Here is a 16,619-nt window from a genome sequence, read left to right as displayed (position 1 = left end):
AGACTGCTGACCTCCTGCATGCTTAGGGCTAATGGGGCTTCTCCTCTGACTATATACATCTTCTGTCTTCTGGGTGATTGGTTGGCTGTGGACATCAAGAAAATGTGCCAACCTGGAGCTGGAGGGGCAGCTTGCCCAGGAAGGGGAGAGGCACTTCTCAAACCAAGACAGGCTCCACCAAACCAGCAGGCCAGGAGGAGGATGTGTGGCCACCCACACCTGAGAGTCTCCTACACACACACACGGCATGCATGGATTGTTGAACATTGAATCAACCGGCTGTTTTCCGAGTTTTCCAAGCAGGGTGGCCTTGGGCTGCCTCCGAAGATGCCAGCGATAGATGTGGGCAAAACAGTGGGAGCAGCAACTCCCAGAACCACTCAGCGCCACAACCTGGGAACGACCAGCCGGGTCCGGAGAAGGCTGCAGGAGAGGCCGGAGCTTTTTGCAGGCTCCCATGAGGAGTGCCCCTTTCTGCCTGCCACAGGCGCCAAAGAGAAGGTGCAGTGCAACCCAGGCCAGCCAAGCCAACCGGAGCAGCGTCAAGGTGTCTTTCTTCTGGCCTCTTCCCCCCCCCCCCCATCTGCAACACCTGACATCTCGCCCTCTCCAGCTCGCTTGCCAGCCCCCCCTCCCCTGCTCCTGGCTGGGGAGACACCCAAGGCGCGGCCGGCTATTGAGCAACCCTTTCAGAGGCCTGATATCTCCCCCCCCCCCCCCCGCTGGCCTGTTCGCTTGGGGCGCCGGAGCCGAGATTCGCAGCCAAGTCCCGGCAGGGTTGCCAACGTCCAGGTGGGGCCTGGAGACCTCCGGAATCACAACAGCTGGTCAGACAACAAAACCTCCCGACTGCCCTCCCAAGCCCCCCCCCCCCGGGATTTCGCAAGCCGGAGCTGGCAACCCCGCCGCCACCACCACCACCCGCTAGGCTGTTGTTCCTCTAGTATAGCCCGTGATTGCGCGGCACTGCGGGGCCGTCCCTAGGAGGCTGTGCTGTGGCGAGGCTGGCAGCTCCGGGAGGAGCGAAGGGGTTAAGCCGTCCCGGCACGTCTCGGGGGAGGCCGCTCGCCCGGCGCTGCTGATCCGCGGCAGGAGACGGCGGCGGCCGAGCCCATTCGCTTTCGCGCGCCCCCTCCCCCCAGCGGAGCCCGGCCGGGCGGCAGGCCGGGGGGCGGCGGTGTCCCTCCTCGCTCGCTCGCTCCTGGGCCAGGACGGTGGCGCCGCCGCCGACCAGAGACTCTCTCCCCGGGCGCGCCTCTGCGGCACACGCCGGCCCAGTCTCACCCGGGCCCCGGGTCGCCTTGCAAAGCCGGCCGCGCCGCGGGGGAGCTCCGGGAGGGGGGCGCACCTCTGCGGAGCCGCAGCGCCGCCGGGACCCTCCCGCCGCCCGGCCACAGGCGTCTCCTCCCGTCCGGCAGCGGCGGAACAGCCAGCCCCGCGGACGCCGACGGGGCTGAGTCGGCAGGTAAAGCGCGCGGGGGGGGGGGGGGGGGGGGGGGGGGTTGGTGCCTCCCCCCGGGGGCCTCCTGGTGCCGAGCGGGTGGGGCGGCCGTGCAAGCGTGCAGCACCTGGGGCCGGGCGGGGACTCCCCGCCCCGGCATGCACCTCTCCCGTGCCTGCACCTGGGCCAGGTATGGAAGCGGCAGGTCGCGGCACGCTGCGCGGGGGGGGGGGGGGGGGGGGCGGGGGCGGGGGGGGGGCCGGGCGGGGTGGGGTGTTTGGGGACAGGAGCACCCCTCTGGGGACTCCCGCTGGCGGGTGGGGCTGCTGGCATTGTCGCCTGGCACCTGTTCCGGGGCACGGGGAAGATTATAGCCCGGCCGGGGCGCGGGGAGAGATTGCTGCCGTTCCTGCCCCCCCGTGCGGAGAGTGATGGCGGCAGGAGGCCGCGGCCGAGGCGGGGAAGGACCCTCCCCGAGCAAGACGGGAGGGGGGGCGCCAGTAGGGGGCGCCATGGCCGAGGGATCCGGGACCGGGGGGGGGGGCGGGCTGTGGACGCGCTCCCGCAGGGGGCGAGTGGGGGTGGGGTGTTTGGGGACAGGAGCACCCCTCTGGGGACTCCCCGTCTCTGCCCCCAACTTCAAAGTGCCGCCAGCCCGGGGAGGGGGAGCTGGCAGGGCCTTTGAAGTGCCCATCAGCCGCGGCGTCCGCTCGGGTTACAGCTGCTTGGCGGTCTGCCCGGTGGGACGGCCGGGCGAGGGAGCAGCCTTTGATCTCCGTGACTCCCGTGCAGCAGAGCCCTCTTTCCAGCAGCCCCTTCCCTGCAGCAGAGCTTCAGGCAGCGTGCATCGCTCCCCCCCCCCCACCCCGCCGCCGCCCAGGGCACCAAGCGCTCCAGGTGTCCCCAGGTACCCACACCCTTCTCTTCTCGCAGGTGTCTCCGCCGCTCCCTCTGCTATGGGGTCCTGGGCGACCCGCTTCCTGCTCTGGTTGCCCTTCTTCTGCAGCCTGGTCCAGGCCAGCCTCAACGGTGCCCCCCGACTCTACCTAACCTACAAAGGTAAGGGAGACTCCGAGACTCAGGTGAGTCCTGGGGAAAGGCAGGAGCTTTTCAGGATGGGGCTGAAGATCGTGGCTCTTGGGACCCAAACAAGGTGTTCTTTTGACCTAAGGACTGAAATAATGCTCTGGTGGTCAGTGAGGGGCCACGATCCTTTTCATTTTGCCCCATGTAAGCGACAGGGAGGGAGAAGGGGCGAAGCTGTAAAGTGGCCCTCAACAGGACTGCTCTGATTATACTTGTGTGTTTTGTTTATGTTAGAATTTTGTCCGGCCATCCGGTCTGAATGTAAGATTTTATGCTGAGAAACTCATGCCCTGATAAAGCTGCAAGCCCTCCTAATCACTAAAACTGTCCCTCCATTAAAAACTGATGAATCAAATGATTTTTCTGCTGAGTATCTGATTAAAATAACACAGATTTGCATATAAATAAAGCAAAAGTTCTGAATGACATCTTTGTGTTTTGATTTTACGTGCAAAGTTTTGCAACCTACACCCCTTTGGTATGAAAATCAAGGAGAGAGTCCTCTTTGAAGATGCCACATAGTTTTCTGTAATCAATTACAAACTTTATCGATGGTTTTGTAAAAAAAATGTGAGCAATTAAAAAAGGTGTCCCAGTTCACTGTGCGGAACGTTTTTTTAAATGATTCTTTCAAAAAACATTTATCTATCAATTGCCCAACTTGATTGGTTGATTTTAAAGGTTTCTATTCAGCCTTTCCATCCAAATTGGATCCCCAAAACATTGTGACGTGTCTATGTGTGAATGTCTGTGAGAGAATGCATTATTCAGATTGTCAGTTGCGATTCTTGATGGTCTCTTGAGTAACCCCAACTAAGTTGTTTGTAACTTTCATATATGTTTTGGGGGCCAAACAACTCTTCAGAATAGTTTGTATTTAGCCATTGATGTTTCAATGTCGTTAAGTATGCAACTGTCAGTCAGTCAAGTATTTATTGTTTGAGCCATTGGCTATAACAATACAAAAATACATGCAGTTAAAACAGTAACTTAGTTAAAACAATAATTTAAATTAAAACAATAATTTAGTTTTACATTAAAATATAAATTATTAGTGTTCGCAATCTCTAAATTAAAATGCCCCATCAAATACGTCAGATGTTTTTGCAGCTTCTTCACCTAGTCTAAGTTAATCTCCAGTACTTTACAACATTAGTTCAAACAGCGCTTTAAATACTTTGCTCGTAGTTTCCTAGCCGCCAGGGCAAAGAGAGCCATCTTATAAGAAACATAGGAATCAATATCCGATAATAAGAAAATCAGTTTCTCATCATCGGACAAAAAAGCTGTCCCAGGTAGTATTGGCCCCAAAAACCTTTTCCTTATTTCAGAATATAAAGGACAGGAGAGTATGTAGTGGAAGAGATCCTCAGGCTCTTGTTTTCCACAGATACAAAAGCGCTGAGAAAATGGTACTCGTGTGTATCTGCCACTAAGCATGGTGGGAGGGGGCTGGTCATTTAGGCGGCAGGTTTTGTTGCGATGTGGCAGCGTGAAAATAGGTAAACAGAAAATATCTGACTGGATAGAGATAGGTCAAAGTAAATTGACATTTAAAAAATTCTACTTCCTGGCTACGCTCTGTAGGAACAGCAAACAGCAAAAATGATGACAGTATTATATTTAAGTCCACGAAGCAAGACCGCTTAGCTGCACGTCAGATGGGACACTTCCTTATTGTCAGAGATTATAATGAATTTGGATGCTATTAGTGGGAAGGTGACCTTATAGAGAAGCGAGCAAGACTGTTGATACCATACTAAGGAAATGGTCATGCCACAAAATGAGCAGATGCCAGAGGGCTCGTCTGTTTGCATTGATGAATTGATAAAGGAATTGATAATAAAACTGCAAAGATTGTCATGCCCTTATATAAAGCCGTGGTGCGACTGCACTTGGAGTACTGTGTCCAGTTCTGGTCGCCGCATCTCAAAAAGGATATTGAGGAGATAGAAAAAGTGCAGAGAAGGGCAACAAGGATGATTGAGGGACTGGAGCACCTTCCCTATGAGGAGAGGCTGCAGCGTTTGGGACTCTTTAGTTTGGAGAGGAGGCGGCTGAGGGGGGATATGATTGAAGTCTACAAAATTATGCATGGGGTAGAAAATGTTGACAGAGAGACATTTTTCTCTCTTTCTCACAATACTGGAACCAGGGGACATTCATTGAAAATGCTGGGGGGAAGAATTAGAACTAATAAAAGGAAACACTTCTTCACGCAACGTGTGATTGGTGTTTGGAATATGCTGCCACAGGAGGTGGTGATGGCCACTAACCTGGATAGCTTTAAAAGGGGCTTGGACAGATTTATGAAGGAGAAGTCGATTTATGGCTACCAATCTTGATCCTCTTTGATCTGAGATTGCAAATGGCTTAACAGACCAGGTGATCGGGAGCAACAGCCTCAGAAGGCCATTGCGTTCACATCCTACATGTGAGCTCCCAAAGGCACCTGGTGGGCCACTGCGAGTAGCAGAGAGCTGGACTAGATGGACTTTGGTCTGATCCAGCTGGCTTGTTCTTATGTTCTTATGAACAGCTTTGTGTTTGTATTTGACCACCAATATTAGTGCCGACTTCTGTGGCCAATTGTTATTGTGTGCACGTTTATGTAGACGTTAAATATACTATCATTTTGCACCACCAGGTTGCTGTTCCTACCGCAAACATATTTTTTGATGTTGATGAACATGAAAATAGGACCTTGGCTGTTGATTCTTGTGCAGTTTGGTGCATGAGGCAAATGGACATGCGCACCTGGTGTATTATACTGGCTGAAATGTTGGGCTTAGCCTGGAGACATGAAGGTTAAAAGGAGGGCCACGAATCAGTCACTGTCCTGGAGCCAGAACCTCTGCCAAGGGTGGTTTTGAGGATAAAATGATAAACATGCCCCATGAATACCGCTCAAAGAGGAAAAGCGGGAGACGTGCTGGTGCGCAGTCTAGGCGGAGGAAAGCATCTAAATGCTGGCACATGCGAAGCTCAGGACCAGGGGTCTTCAAACTATGGCCCTCCAGATGTTCATGGACTACAATTCCCATCAGCCCCTGCCAGCATGGCCAAGTGGTAGGGCTCATGGGAATTGTAGTCTCTGAACATCTGGAGGGCCATAGTTTGAAGATCCCTGCTCAGGACCCCCAGTCCCATCCTTCTGGCTGAGCGTTTCTGTACAAGTGACTCAATGAAGCGTTTGTGACTGTGCGGCTGCAGGTATACACGTGTCCTGGAAGCCAGCAGGCAGGCGTTTTGCAAAACATGTGGATTTCTCTGACATAGGCGCCATGGAGGGCACTGAACTGCCAGGGTGTGGTTCTAGGGTTGCCTGCTAAGGACTGTCAAGTCCATTTTCATGACGGGATCAGGTCAAAGTCTGTTTTTGCTTCTAGCAGGTTTCGAAGTAGCAAGCGAGGGGGACGGTGCCCCTCCTCTTCCTTCTCATATGGTAGCTGGAGGAATGCAGTTGTTGAACGCGCAGAGGTTTTTCCTCTGGCTATCGCAGCTAGTGGCTGCTAACAGCTCTGTCTCCTGTAAGTTCACTGAATCCTCCCTCCTCCTCCTCACAGCTATTGATATGCGCTAACGTACAGAATGGTTTGGGAATGCCTTTTTGAAGCCTATCGATTTTAGAGACACAGACCCCCAGGATAATTTATTGGATGTACTGAACATTTTTGGTTCATTGTTCTCTGATTTTGGAACCCGTTTTTATTGCATTGTTCATTGTGCAATTTATACCGGCCTTCGTTGCCTTGTTTTCGGATTCTGTCGTCCTTCTTGCGTCTCCATGAGAAAGGCCGGCTACAGATGAAGTAAAGGACCCGTTCCGTAGACTGAGATGGCGGCCCAAGATGAGCGTGCAGCAGCCTCGTGGGACCAGCGGCTAATGTGTCCATGTGCATATGTATGCATTCATGAGGAGTAGAGTACTGAGAACAATGGAACCACTGGTTCTGAGGGTGCATAACTGGGTATGTGCGGTGGCCAGCAGATATACTCCCATGTAGGGTCCTGCTCTGAGGCATTCACAGCTCAGTGCGCAAGCAAAGATCATTTGTGTGGACCCAGGTGTTTTAGATGCATACTGGAGCAGATTGGGAGTGTAAAGCCGTTCTGAAACATCTGGCCAAATGGCTGGCCGTTCCCCAGGCCCACCTTGGCTTAGAGCCTTGGTGGTGAACCTTTGGCACTCCAGATGCTATGGACTACAATTCCCATCAGCCCCTGCCAGTATAGCCAATTGGCCATGCTGGCAGGAGCTGATGGGAATTGTAGTCCATAGCATCTGGAGTGCCAAAGGTTCGCCACCACTGGCTTCGAGCCAGGGTGCAACACATGTTAATTGAGGCTGTACCTAGCACTGCAGATCCCTTGATAGGAATGGAGGGATGGCTCACTTAGCAAAGTTGCTCCTGCCCACTGGTGGTCCTCTTGGGCACTTCCTTCCTGGTAAGAAGAGGAGGAGGATTTTGAATTCATACGCCACTTGTTTCAACTGTAAGGAGTCTCGAAGTGGCTTACAGACTCCTTTCCCTCCCCACAACAGACACGTCGTGAGGTCGCTGGGGCTGAGAGAGTTCTGAGAGAGCTGGGACTAGCCCAAGGTCACCCAGCAGGCTTCATGTGGTGGAGTGGGGAAAATAAACCCGGCTCACGTGGAAGAGTGGGGAATCCAACCCAGTTCTCCAGAGTCGAGCCCATCGCTCTTCCTGACTACACACTGGCTCTCAAGTTCCAGGGCCAATTTGCCCCTGAGCACTCACATTTGTCTGATGGTAAAAACCGTCTTGGGGCTTGTGGGATGTACGTGCACGCAGTTCTGGCTGCGTCTGCTGTCAGCACACCCGGGGCCAAGTCCACATGTCTGCAGAGGTTTCTGCTTGTTCTTGGCATGCGCATAATCTTTACGATCCGCTGTTTCACGCTGCAACTCTGGTAAAGGGCAGGAAAGATGCCTGGGTTTTTACTTTTGTTGTGGATTGTGCCTTAGTACAGGTGTGCGTGCGTGTGCACTTCGGCCATACAGTGCGCGCGTGTGGGGTCTCATGCCTTTTCTCTCTCTCCTCCCCCATATCTCTCCTGGTGACCTTCCTGGGTTGCCCCTATGCTTTCTGTTCTCGGGGATTCCAGGATCTGGTTACTTGCCAGCCACAAGGGGAAAGGATTTCCCAGAAGGGCTTAAAATACCCGGGATGCCTTACAGCGAAGGGGCTGAAGCACGCTTGGATGGATTCCCCCTTCCAGAACGCATTGTGGGGAAGGGGAAGCGAGCCCTCTGGGGGGCAGAGAGGAGACTATTTAATGGAGGGGAGGGGGGGTGGCGGCACATGCCACTCCCTGGCTATGGACACCCTACCCGCTCCTGTCACTATAGCTGCCTGCCCCCTCCTTGCCTTGAATCTGTTGGGGCTCGCACAGTGTGTGCGCGCGCGCAAGAGAGAGAGAGAGTGTTCCTTGGCCAAAGGACAATTCATTCCTTTTGGCAGCGGCAGCCTGGCTATAAAAGGCGAAGCCCTGGACATCACTCGGACCTCTGGGTGTGTGTGTGTGTGTCTGTGTGTCTGTGTGTGTCTGTGTGCAAGTGCGTGCCCACATATGTGCTGGCTTATGTTTGCATGAACACTTCACAAAGACCAGCAGCCACGCGTAAAAGGAAGCCGACGTAAGACGTGGCCACTGAGGGCGTGTGCGTCCTGAACGTTTGCGCGATGGAGGTGTGTTTGGGTCATTTATTTGCTCTAGATTTATTTCCCACCCATCTCCAAAGTCCCCGGGCGTGGCACAGCCATAAAGCACCATAAAAACACCATCATGAAATCATGCTAAAAACTCTCCCCCACCACCACCACTCCAACCTACCCTTCTAAAAATACACAGCCATCCAACCCACATAGGGGAAAATAAACCCAGCTCATGTGGAGGAGTGGGGAATCAAACCCCCAAGAGAGAGCAGATACCAGAATGAAAGGGAGTATAAGGGGAGGAGGGCGCTCATATACCCGGGTATAGAGGGCCATCTTGGACAGGCGCCCGAATTCCTGCAGAGTTGGCACCTGGAGGGCCTCCAGGGGGTGAGGGTTCCAGAACACTGGGGCCACAGCAGAGAAGGTCCTCCGGGCGGCCCCCAGCCCTCTGGATTTCAGAAAGCTGAACCAGAAGGGGCCCCTTGTTGACTTCAGTGCCTGTGCAGAGAGAGTGGAGGAGCGTGGATTAAGTGTGATCATACGTATGGCGAGAAGCATGCCTTCCAATTGGCAGAGGTGGTTGTGCTGTGAACTTGGGCAGGGTCTGCCAAGGAGCTGTGGAAGAGCCAGTGCAATATAGTGATTAGGGTGCCTGACTGAGATCTGTGAGACCCAGGTTCCAGTTCCCATCAGAAAGCTCACTGGGCAATGTTGGGCCAGTCACACACTCTTAGTCTCTCCTACCTCACAGGGTTGTTGTGAAGATAAAATGGATGCAAGAAGAATATAAGGTGCCTTAGATCCATTGGGGAATAAAGACAGGGTATAAATGAAGTAAATAAAATGTGTGGTTGCCCCATGCAAAATGGGTACAATGAGTAAGGGGTTTTTTGGGCCGCCAATTAGGCTGTTGTGTAGAATCTGGGCAGGGGCAGGTCACAGGAACCCCTGGAGCAAGCTGAGCTGAGTGCCCCCTGTGGTGTTGGGCAGGGGGGTCCTGCACTTGTTGGCATCTGGACTCGAGGCCAGGGCTGCGGGAGGTTGCTGCGGCCCTGTCATTTCCTTGACACGTGTGGCCCTGTGGGGTAGCAACCAACCGTGAGCATTCCCAGTCATTCAGGGACCGGTCTGCTCGTGAGTGTAGAGGATATATTTGACAGGCTAGACATTGTCAAGTGGACATGTATAATGTGCTGTCAAGTCATAGCTGACTTAAGATGGTCTCCCTTCCAAATGATAACTTGGGCCGACCCTGGCTAGCTTCTGAGAACCGACAAGATTGGGCTAGCCTAAACCCTCCAGGCGAGGGCAGAGACTATGGCCCCTTCCGCACACACAAAATAATGCATTTTCAAACCACTTTCACAACTGTTTGCAAGTGGATTTTGCTATTCTGCACAGCTTCAAAGGGCACTGAAAGCAGTTTGAAAGTGCATTATTCTGCATGTGCGGAATGAGCCTAACAGAGGTGGTTTGCAATTGCCTGCCTCTGTATTGTGACCCTGGGCTTCCTTGGTGATCTGCCATCCAAATAATAATAACCAGGACTGACTCTTCTTAGCGTCTGAGATCCAATGAGATCAGGCTAGTCTGGGCCTTCCAGGTCAGGGTGTAGACAAAGAAAGATGGTTGGCCGTTGCCTGCCTCTGCGTCTTGACTTCCTTGGGGGTCTCCCATCCAAGTATTAATTCCAGGGCTGATCCTGCTTAGCTTCTGAGATCTGATGAGATCAATTCCCAGCCCAAAAAACCCCTCCAGGTTGTGGCAGAGACAAACAGAGATGGTTGACTGTTGCTTTCCTCTGCCAAGGGCACACCATTTCTAAATCAGATAAAAAAATACTGCTGCTACTGATGTTCGTCATAGTAGTTCATGGTGTCCTGGATAAATAGGTGAGACATTTTTCTCTAATGGGATGCAGAGTGCTTATTGTTGGAAGCAGTTTACTCTGAAGAAGATGAAGAAAAAATAATGCATGACATTTATAACACTTTCTGGAATGTAGCAGTATTGTCTCCAGATTAGAGAACATGTGTGTGAGCGCTGAGGTCATGACACAGTGACTTGCTAGGGCAGTGGTGGCAAACCTATGGCATGGGTGCCAGAGGTGGCACTCTGAGCCCTCTCTGGGGGCATGCGCGAACAGAGTTCATTGTGTGTGTGGGTGTGTGTGTGGGGGGTATTTCCCACATCTAGGCTGGCCTGGGCTGCTGGGCTCAATTATTAGCATTAAGCCTAAGACCTAGTCTTGGGGAAGCAGTGTAGGTAACCCTGTTAAGCACTGTTAAACCCCACTGATTTTCATGTGAACAACTAAAGCATGATCCTTTACCTGGGAGTAAGCTCAATTGCTGGCAATGGGGCTTGCTTCTGAGTAAACCTAGGGTCGTGATTCACCTGTTGGAAGAGTTGCACGGTTGCTTCAAAGCAAAGCCACCAACTACCACCAAGCTTACTCCCGAGTAATGCACGCCTCGGAGCCAACCATTTTTTCTAAACTGAAACCTCAGTATTCAGGTTAAATTGCCGTATTGGCACTTTGCGATAAATACGTGGGTTTTGGGTTGCAAATTGGGCACTCGGTTTCGAAAAGGTTCGCTATCACTGTGCTAGGGTCACCCCCTGGTTAATTTGGGGGCCAAAGGGAGTTTGGGAGGAGATCTGTTTACACAGATGTTTTAGTCCACCCATACTATGTTCAGGGGCATTCACATGATATCCTGCTTCTATTTCCCCCTTGCTTTGCGGCAGTCCTTCTTAAACCCGGTTTGGTACCAACTTTTTAGAAAGATTGCAGTCAAAGGGAATAGGAAGGTGTGTATTTTTCCAGATCTTGCCTGGATTGGCACCATTTTCCTTGGTAGGTCACTATAGCATTGTAAAACCATAATAATCTATTGCTACAACCAATAGGTCTCACTTGCATTAAAAAAAACCTGTACCCCTTTTTATTGTGCAGATATAAAGGGAAATGTGCAACCTAGTTTTTCCCTAATAATTTTGGAACAAAAAGGGACTGGTGCATTTCTGGTTTAAACTATACCTGGGAACCTGTGTATCAGTGTTTCCCAACTTTTTCCACTCCCCCTTGGCAATCATTCCCCTAAAATTGTACCATCATATTAGCAAACCCATTGCTTTTTTTTTTTGCGTGCAGCAATTTGTGTATTCGTGTATATTTTGTTAGAGTGTATATTGTGGACTGTCTTTGAATTCTTCGGGGATAGGGCAGTATACCTTTCAAATTAAATCAATAGTTGACATAATATTACATTCTCCACATTAATTCGTGGTGTGGTACCCATGAGCGCCGTGAGCTCCAGGTTGGGAACCCATGCTGTAGATCATGCCAAAAGATTGTCATGACATCATAACACTACAGTTATCTAGCAATTCTCTCTTTTTTTTAAAAAAAAAGCCCTTTTGTGGACTAGTAGGGAGTGCACTGAAGCAAGGAAATGCAGGGACACTTCTGTTGTGGATGCTTCCTCGCTCTACAAATCCTTCTGCATTCGCAACAGCGGCAGGAACTATGTGGAGGGTGTTCTCTCTGCAGATGCAGCCTAGAGAGATCTTTCTGGCACACAGCTCAGTCATTTATCCACTGGATTATACTGGCTCCTGGCGATACAGTTTGTCATTATAAATATTTCACCCGTGGCCTGCAACGGATGCTCCAGCTGGTTGACAGAACACAGTAAAGCAGACAGTTAAAATGAAAAGGAGAGAGGAAGGAGAAGTCATGTTTCACTGATGGGAATGTGGAATCAGTGAGCTCTTTCACAAGCCTAAGAGCATTCTCTGGGCACCTTTTTTCAGGGATAGCAAAAAGCCTGAAGTTTGGAATGAACTTGAGAGCAGCAGATTCCGACATGGGGGTCACCACACCAAAGGTGTCCTTGTTTCCTTCGTTAGGAGACCCCTTTGGGATTCCCAAACTGGGGACTATATATGCGCCTGGAGGGCATTACAAAGGGCCAATGTCTTGCCCCAACATGCTTCCTCTTGCCCCACACTTGTTTCTCGCTTTCTGCGGAGGAAGCAAGAGCACTTCTGGTGCGACTTTTTATGCCAGAGCGGGGTGAGGGCGGAGAACAGCCGGCAGCGTGAGAATAAGTCATAGGGTTTCATTAACCGAAGAGTCCTTCTTGCCAAGACTGTCAATCTCCAAGGCTGTATTACTCCCTTCAATGAGTTTGGTGAAGTGTTGGTATTTTCTCCTTGTGATATAAGGGTACACGTTTCAGGGAATCCTTCCACCGCACGCCTGTACGGCGAATTCGATTCAGCGTAAGTCACAAATTACGAATACACCGTAAAATTCATCTCAGTATTGTTGTCAATTGGGGTCTCGTGCATGTTGAGAGTAAATGGTACTCTTATACAATGAGAGGGACAAATTTTCCCAGCATTCTTTGTATTTTTGTGGCTACATATGTTACCGCGCTGCCCTTGGTAACTTTTACTACCTCCGAAATGCCCAGCTCTCGGCAGCGCCCAGGAACCCAAGCAAGACCCGATTACCTATGAAAGCATAATAAACAAGGAGCCAGTTTATTGAGATGCCGACCTAAGCGTCAGCACCAACCGCTCCATCAATAGCCACTCCGCTGCCTAGTAGCCTTGGTCTTAAATATTAATTCTTCTCCCGTTTGTTCTGGGGAGAACCTAAGACAGTTCCACCACCATTCATATTAACAAAATTCATAAACAACCAATCCCATTGCATTTGCAACATGCGTAGGAACCAATCAGAGTTCGATTGGGTTTCAGCGCATAGAGTAGGGCGAGGCTTTACTGATGACGGTATGCCCTGGCAGTGAGAGGAATCCACAAAGGGTCCAGCTTCAGGTGTTCGGGGTCCAGGAAATGGAGCTTGATGAGCTGATGGCCCCACTTACTTCCGTCTGCCAGCTGACGGGATTTGCGCAGAATGGTGAGAAAGTCCTCGTTCTTTTGTGTGCAGCCACGTCCATCAGGGACACACGTGAAAGGACGAGCTCAGGTGGGGCCGAGGTGGACTCCTGCCTTGAGCCAAGGAGGTTCCGCGCAGTCACAGATACAGAGAAAATTATAAATCCTATTTCCTATCTAATACAGTTGGCTTCTACCTAACTAACACAAAAATAAAACATAGTTTAATCCTTAGTCAAACAAAAGTCCAGAAGTGGAACAGATTTACTTCTGGCTCCGCTATCACATACAAAACACCATCCATTTTCTGAGGGGCATAGAGTCACAGGGCTAGGATGTAAACGACTGGCATGGCCCTTAGACTAGTGTTTCCCAATCTGTGGGTCGGGACCCAAAGGTGGGTCATGCAACCTCTGAAAATGACTCACAAGCCACCCACTCTGGTGGTCACCTCTGCCCTTTCCACTGCTCTCCTTTGTATTTTGGAAATCAACATTTGACCCTGGAAAACAGTAGCTTCCTTGACATAATTTTTGTTTTGCTGTCAAGTTACAACTGACTTATGGTGACCCCTGTTGGGGCTTTTAGGTCAAGAGATGTTTAGAGGTGGTTTGTCATTGCCTCCCTCCTGTGACAACTGTGACATTTGGGTGCTGGGTGGTTTCCAGGCTGTATGGCCGTGTTCTAGCAGCATTCTCTCCTGACGTTTCGCCTGCATCTTTGGCTGGCATCTTCAGAGGATCTCGTCAGATCTCAGAAGCTAAACTGGGTTGACCCTGGTTAATAACTGGATGGGAGACCACCAAGGAATGTCACAGTTTAATGTATTGTCGAAGGCTTTCACGGCCGGAATCGCTTGGGTGCTGTGTGGTTTCCGGGCTGTATGGCCGTGTTCTAGCAGCATTCTCTCCTGACGTTTCGCCTGCATCTGTGCAGCTGGCATCTTTTCAGATCCACTCTACGACATCAGCCACTAACTATAGGGGATGAGAGTGGGAAGTGTAGTCCACTTGACATCCCTGGAGGGGCAGCCTTGCGGGTTTGACACCTATATAGATGTATTGTCGGAAGAGGCTTTCACGGCCAGAATCCAGCAATAGCAAGTAAACACATGAAATGAAACCAACCCTGGACACAAAGAAAATGCATCAAAGCAATAGCAGAACACATGATAAAACCAACCCTGGACACAGATTATTTTGAGAAAGCCACAGGCCCCGAATTCTGGACCCACTCCTGACAAATCATGCTCCCGTCAACAGACTACTACTAAGAGAAGCTGACTAGAAATCCCACAAGCACATGGACAATTTCAACAGAAGAGGAAGAACCATGAAAAATGGAACAGAACTTGGCTGTAAGTTCTGAAAAACACTAGAGCCAAGACAGTGACTAATCATCTCCACATTGCAAACAATGCGGATGACTATAGAATAAATAAACAATCCAAAGGGAACAAAGGCCAGATACCCTCACCTGTTGACCCTTGCTATCTCCATTTATTTATATGCTACACTTCATTGTTACTCACTCTGCCAAATTACACATTTCCTACTAATATGATGCCCTCATTTCCTATTGACTTTTACTCCACAGGTATATATACTCCCACTTACTTTCTTTTCCTACCATCATCAAGATCCTCTGAAGATTGCCAGCCACAGAATTGCAGGTAGAAGCGTCAGGAGAGATATGCCGCCAGAACTGCGGCTGATGGTTACAGCCCGGAAACCACACAGCACCCAAGTGATTCTGGCCGTGAAAGCCTTCGACAATACATTAAACTGTGACATTCCTTGGTGGTCTCCCATCCAGTTATTAACCAGGGTCAACCCAGTTTAGCTTCTGAGATCTGATGAGATCATGCTAGCCTAGGCCATCCAGATCAGGGTATATAATACATTAGCTGGTATTTTTTCTTCACTGCATCAAACAGATGTTGATCAAGTAAAACATGACCTATGGTTATTTGAATGGGTTTCTAGAATCCCAGGTGGGGATCAGCAGAAAAGGAGAGGGGTGGTCAAAGGATGGAATGTAACCTCCATATGCAAAGACTATATATGGTGAAAGGCCACTTTCTTGGGGTTCCTACCTTGATACTTTGGGTGTATCACGCATACCCGGATGGTTGTTGGTTTCTCAAAAATATCTGGGATTTAGGATACTGTAGATGGGATGTGAATGCGGAACAAGGAGTGTACTTAAGGTCATGAGTTTGTCGCAGAGCACTAAAAGCCTTGTACCGAAGTCCTTGGATGGAGTCCCACCATCCCAAGTAGAAATTTGTTGGACTAGGTGGAGTCCCCATGTACGACAAGCGTTAGCAACTGCTGCTGGCCAAGATCCCATTCGAGTGCACATCCCTATGAATAGCCCAGAATTGTCAGAACTTGGAAGCGAAAGCTGGGTCAGATATGGTTACTTGGATGGGAGACCACCAAGGAAGATCAGGGTCACTGTGCAGAGGAAGGCTATCGGAAACCATCTCTGCTCATCACCGGCTTTGAAAACTGTGAGGGGTCACCATAAGTGGGATGCGACTTGACGCTACTCAGTTATCATTAGTTTAGACCAGGGGTCTGCAACCTGCAGCTCTCCAGATGTTCATGGACTACAGATCCCATCAGCCCCTGCCAGCGCATTTGGGCCAATTTTCGGTGCACAGGGGTCGTAAACAGCCGTGGCTCTCCAGATGTTCATGGACTCCAAGGCTCTTCTTCCATCAGCCTTCCTGTCTTTCAGCATGGGGACCTAGGTTTAGACCACTTCCTGGACTTTCGGGTCAGTCTGCATCCCTTTGCAGTTTCCCCAGCAGAATTGCCATTTTCAGCCAGGTAGATTCCAGGTTCAGATCTCATTGAGAATGAGAGAGATCCTTCCAAGAGGTCTCTAGAGATCCAAACAGATTGTATTCCCTTTCTGGGTTGTACTGTTTGTGGCAGAATGCACAGAAAAGTGGCTCTAGAACAGGGGTCGGCAACCTTTACCACCCAAAGAGCCATTTGGTCCCATTTTCCATGACCCCGAAAATCTACAAAGCCGGAGAGACCCCTCCACTCACATTTCCTTCCAGTGCTGCTCTCTAGGGCCTGCCCGATACTGCTGCCTCTCACGCTGCAGGACGCAGTGGCGCTGGGCAGAGAAACCCCCTCTGCCTGACTGAGCAGGCAGCCGCTTGCTCCGCAGGGCAGAGGGGGGGATGACAGCTGTGGTCTGCCCGGTGCCATTGCCTCTTGCACTGTGGGAGGCAGCGGCACCAGGCAGGGAAACCCCCTCTGTCTGTGGGGCAGAGGGGGGATGGCGGTTGCTCTGGAGGGACACGCCCGTGCTACCCTCCGACCTCCAGGCCATGCGGAGCCGCAGTATAAGGCTGAAAGAGCTGCATGCGGCTCCGGAGCCACGGGTTGCTGACCCCTGCTCTAGAAGAACCTGACCTGGGTGATCCAGGCGAGTCCAATCTCATTGGCTTTTAGAAGCTAAGCAGGGTCAGC

General features: G+C 50.9%; 1 protein-coding gene across 6 annotated transcripts in view; it reads left to right on the top strand.

Annotated features, from left to right (window-relative positions):
- Positions 1-312: 312 nt before the first annotated feature.
- Positions 313-16,619, top strand: part of LOC125429302 (semaphorin-3F-like) — a 53,461-nt gene continuing 37,154 nt past the window's right edge. For 3 of the 6 annotated variants that reach the window (XR_007243975.1, XM_048490298.1, XM_048490297.1), the window contains exon 1: positions 1,756-2,500. Coding sequence is in view for 5 of the 6 variants with exons in the window: in XM_048490298.1 (XP_048346255.1) it covers positions 1,873-2,500 (628 nt within the window). In the remaining variant the exon portion in view is untranslated. Of the gene's footprint in view, positions 548-1,021; positions 1,466-1,503; positions 1,632-1,755; positions 2,501-16,619 lie in introns of those variants that run through there. The other 3 variants (XM_048490299.1, XM_048490300.1, XM_048490301.1) reach the window with 3 other exon arrangements.

The sequence above is a fragment of the Sphaerodactylus townsendi genome, linkage group LG03, assembly GCF_021028975.2.
Source record: "Sphaerodactylus townsendi isolate TG3544 linkage group LG03, MPM_Stown_v2.3, whole genome shotgun sequence".
NCBI lineage: Eukaryota > Metazoa > Chordata > Lepidosauria > Squamata > Sphaerodactylidae > Sphaerodactylus > Sphaerodactylus townsendi.
This window is presented reverse-complemented; position numbering and strand designations above follow the sequence as displayed.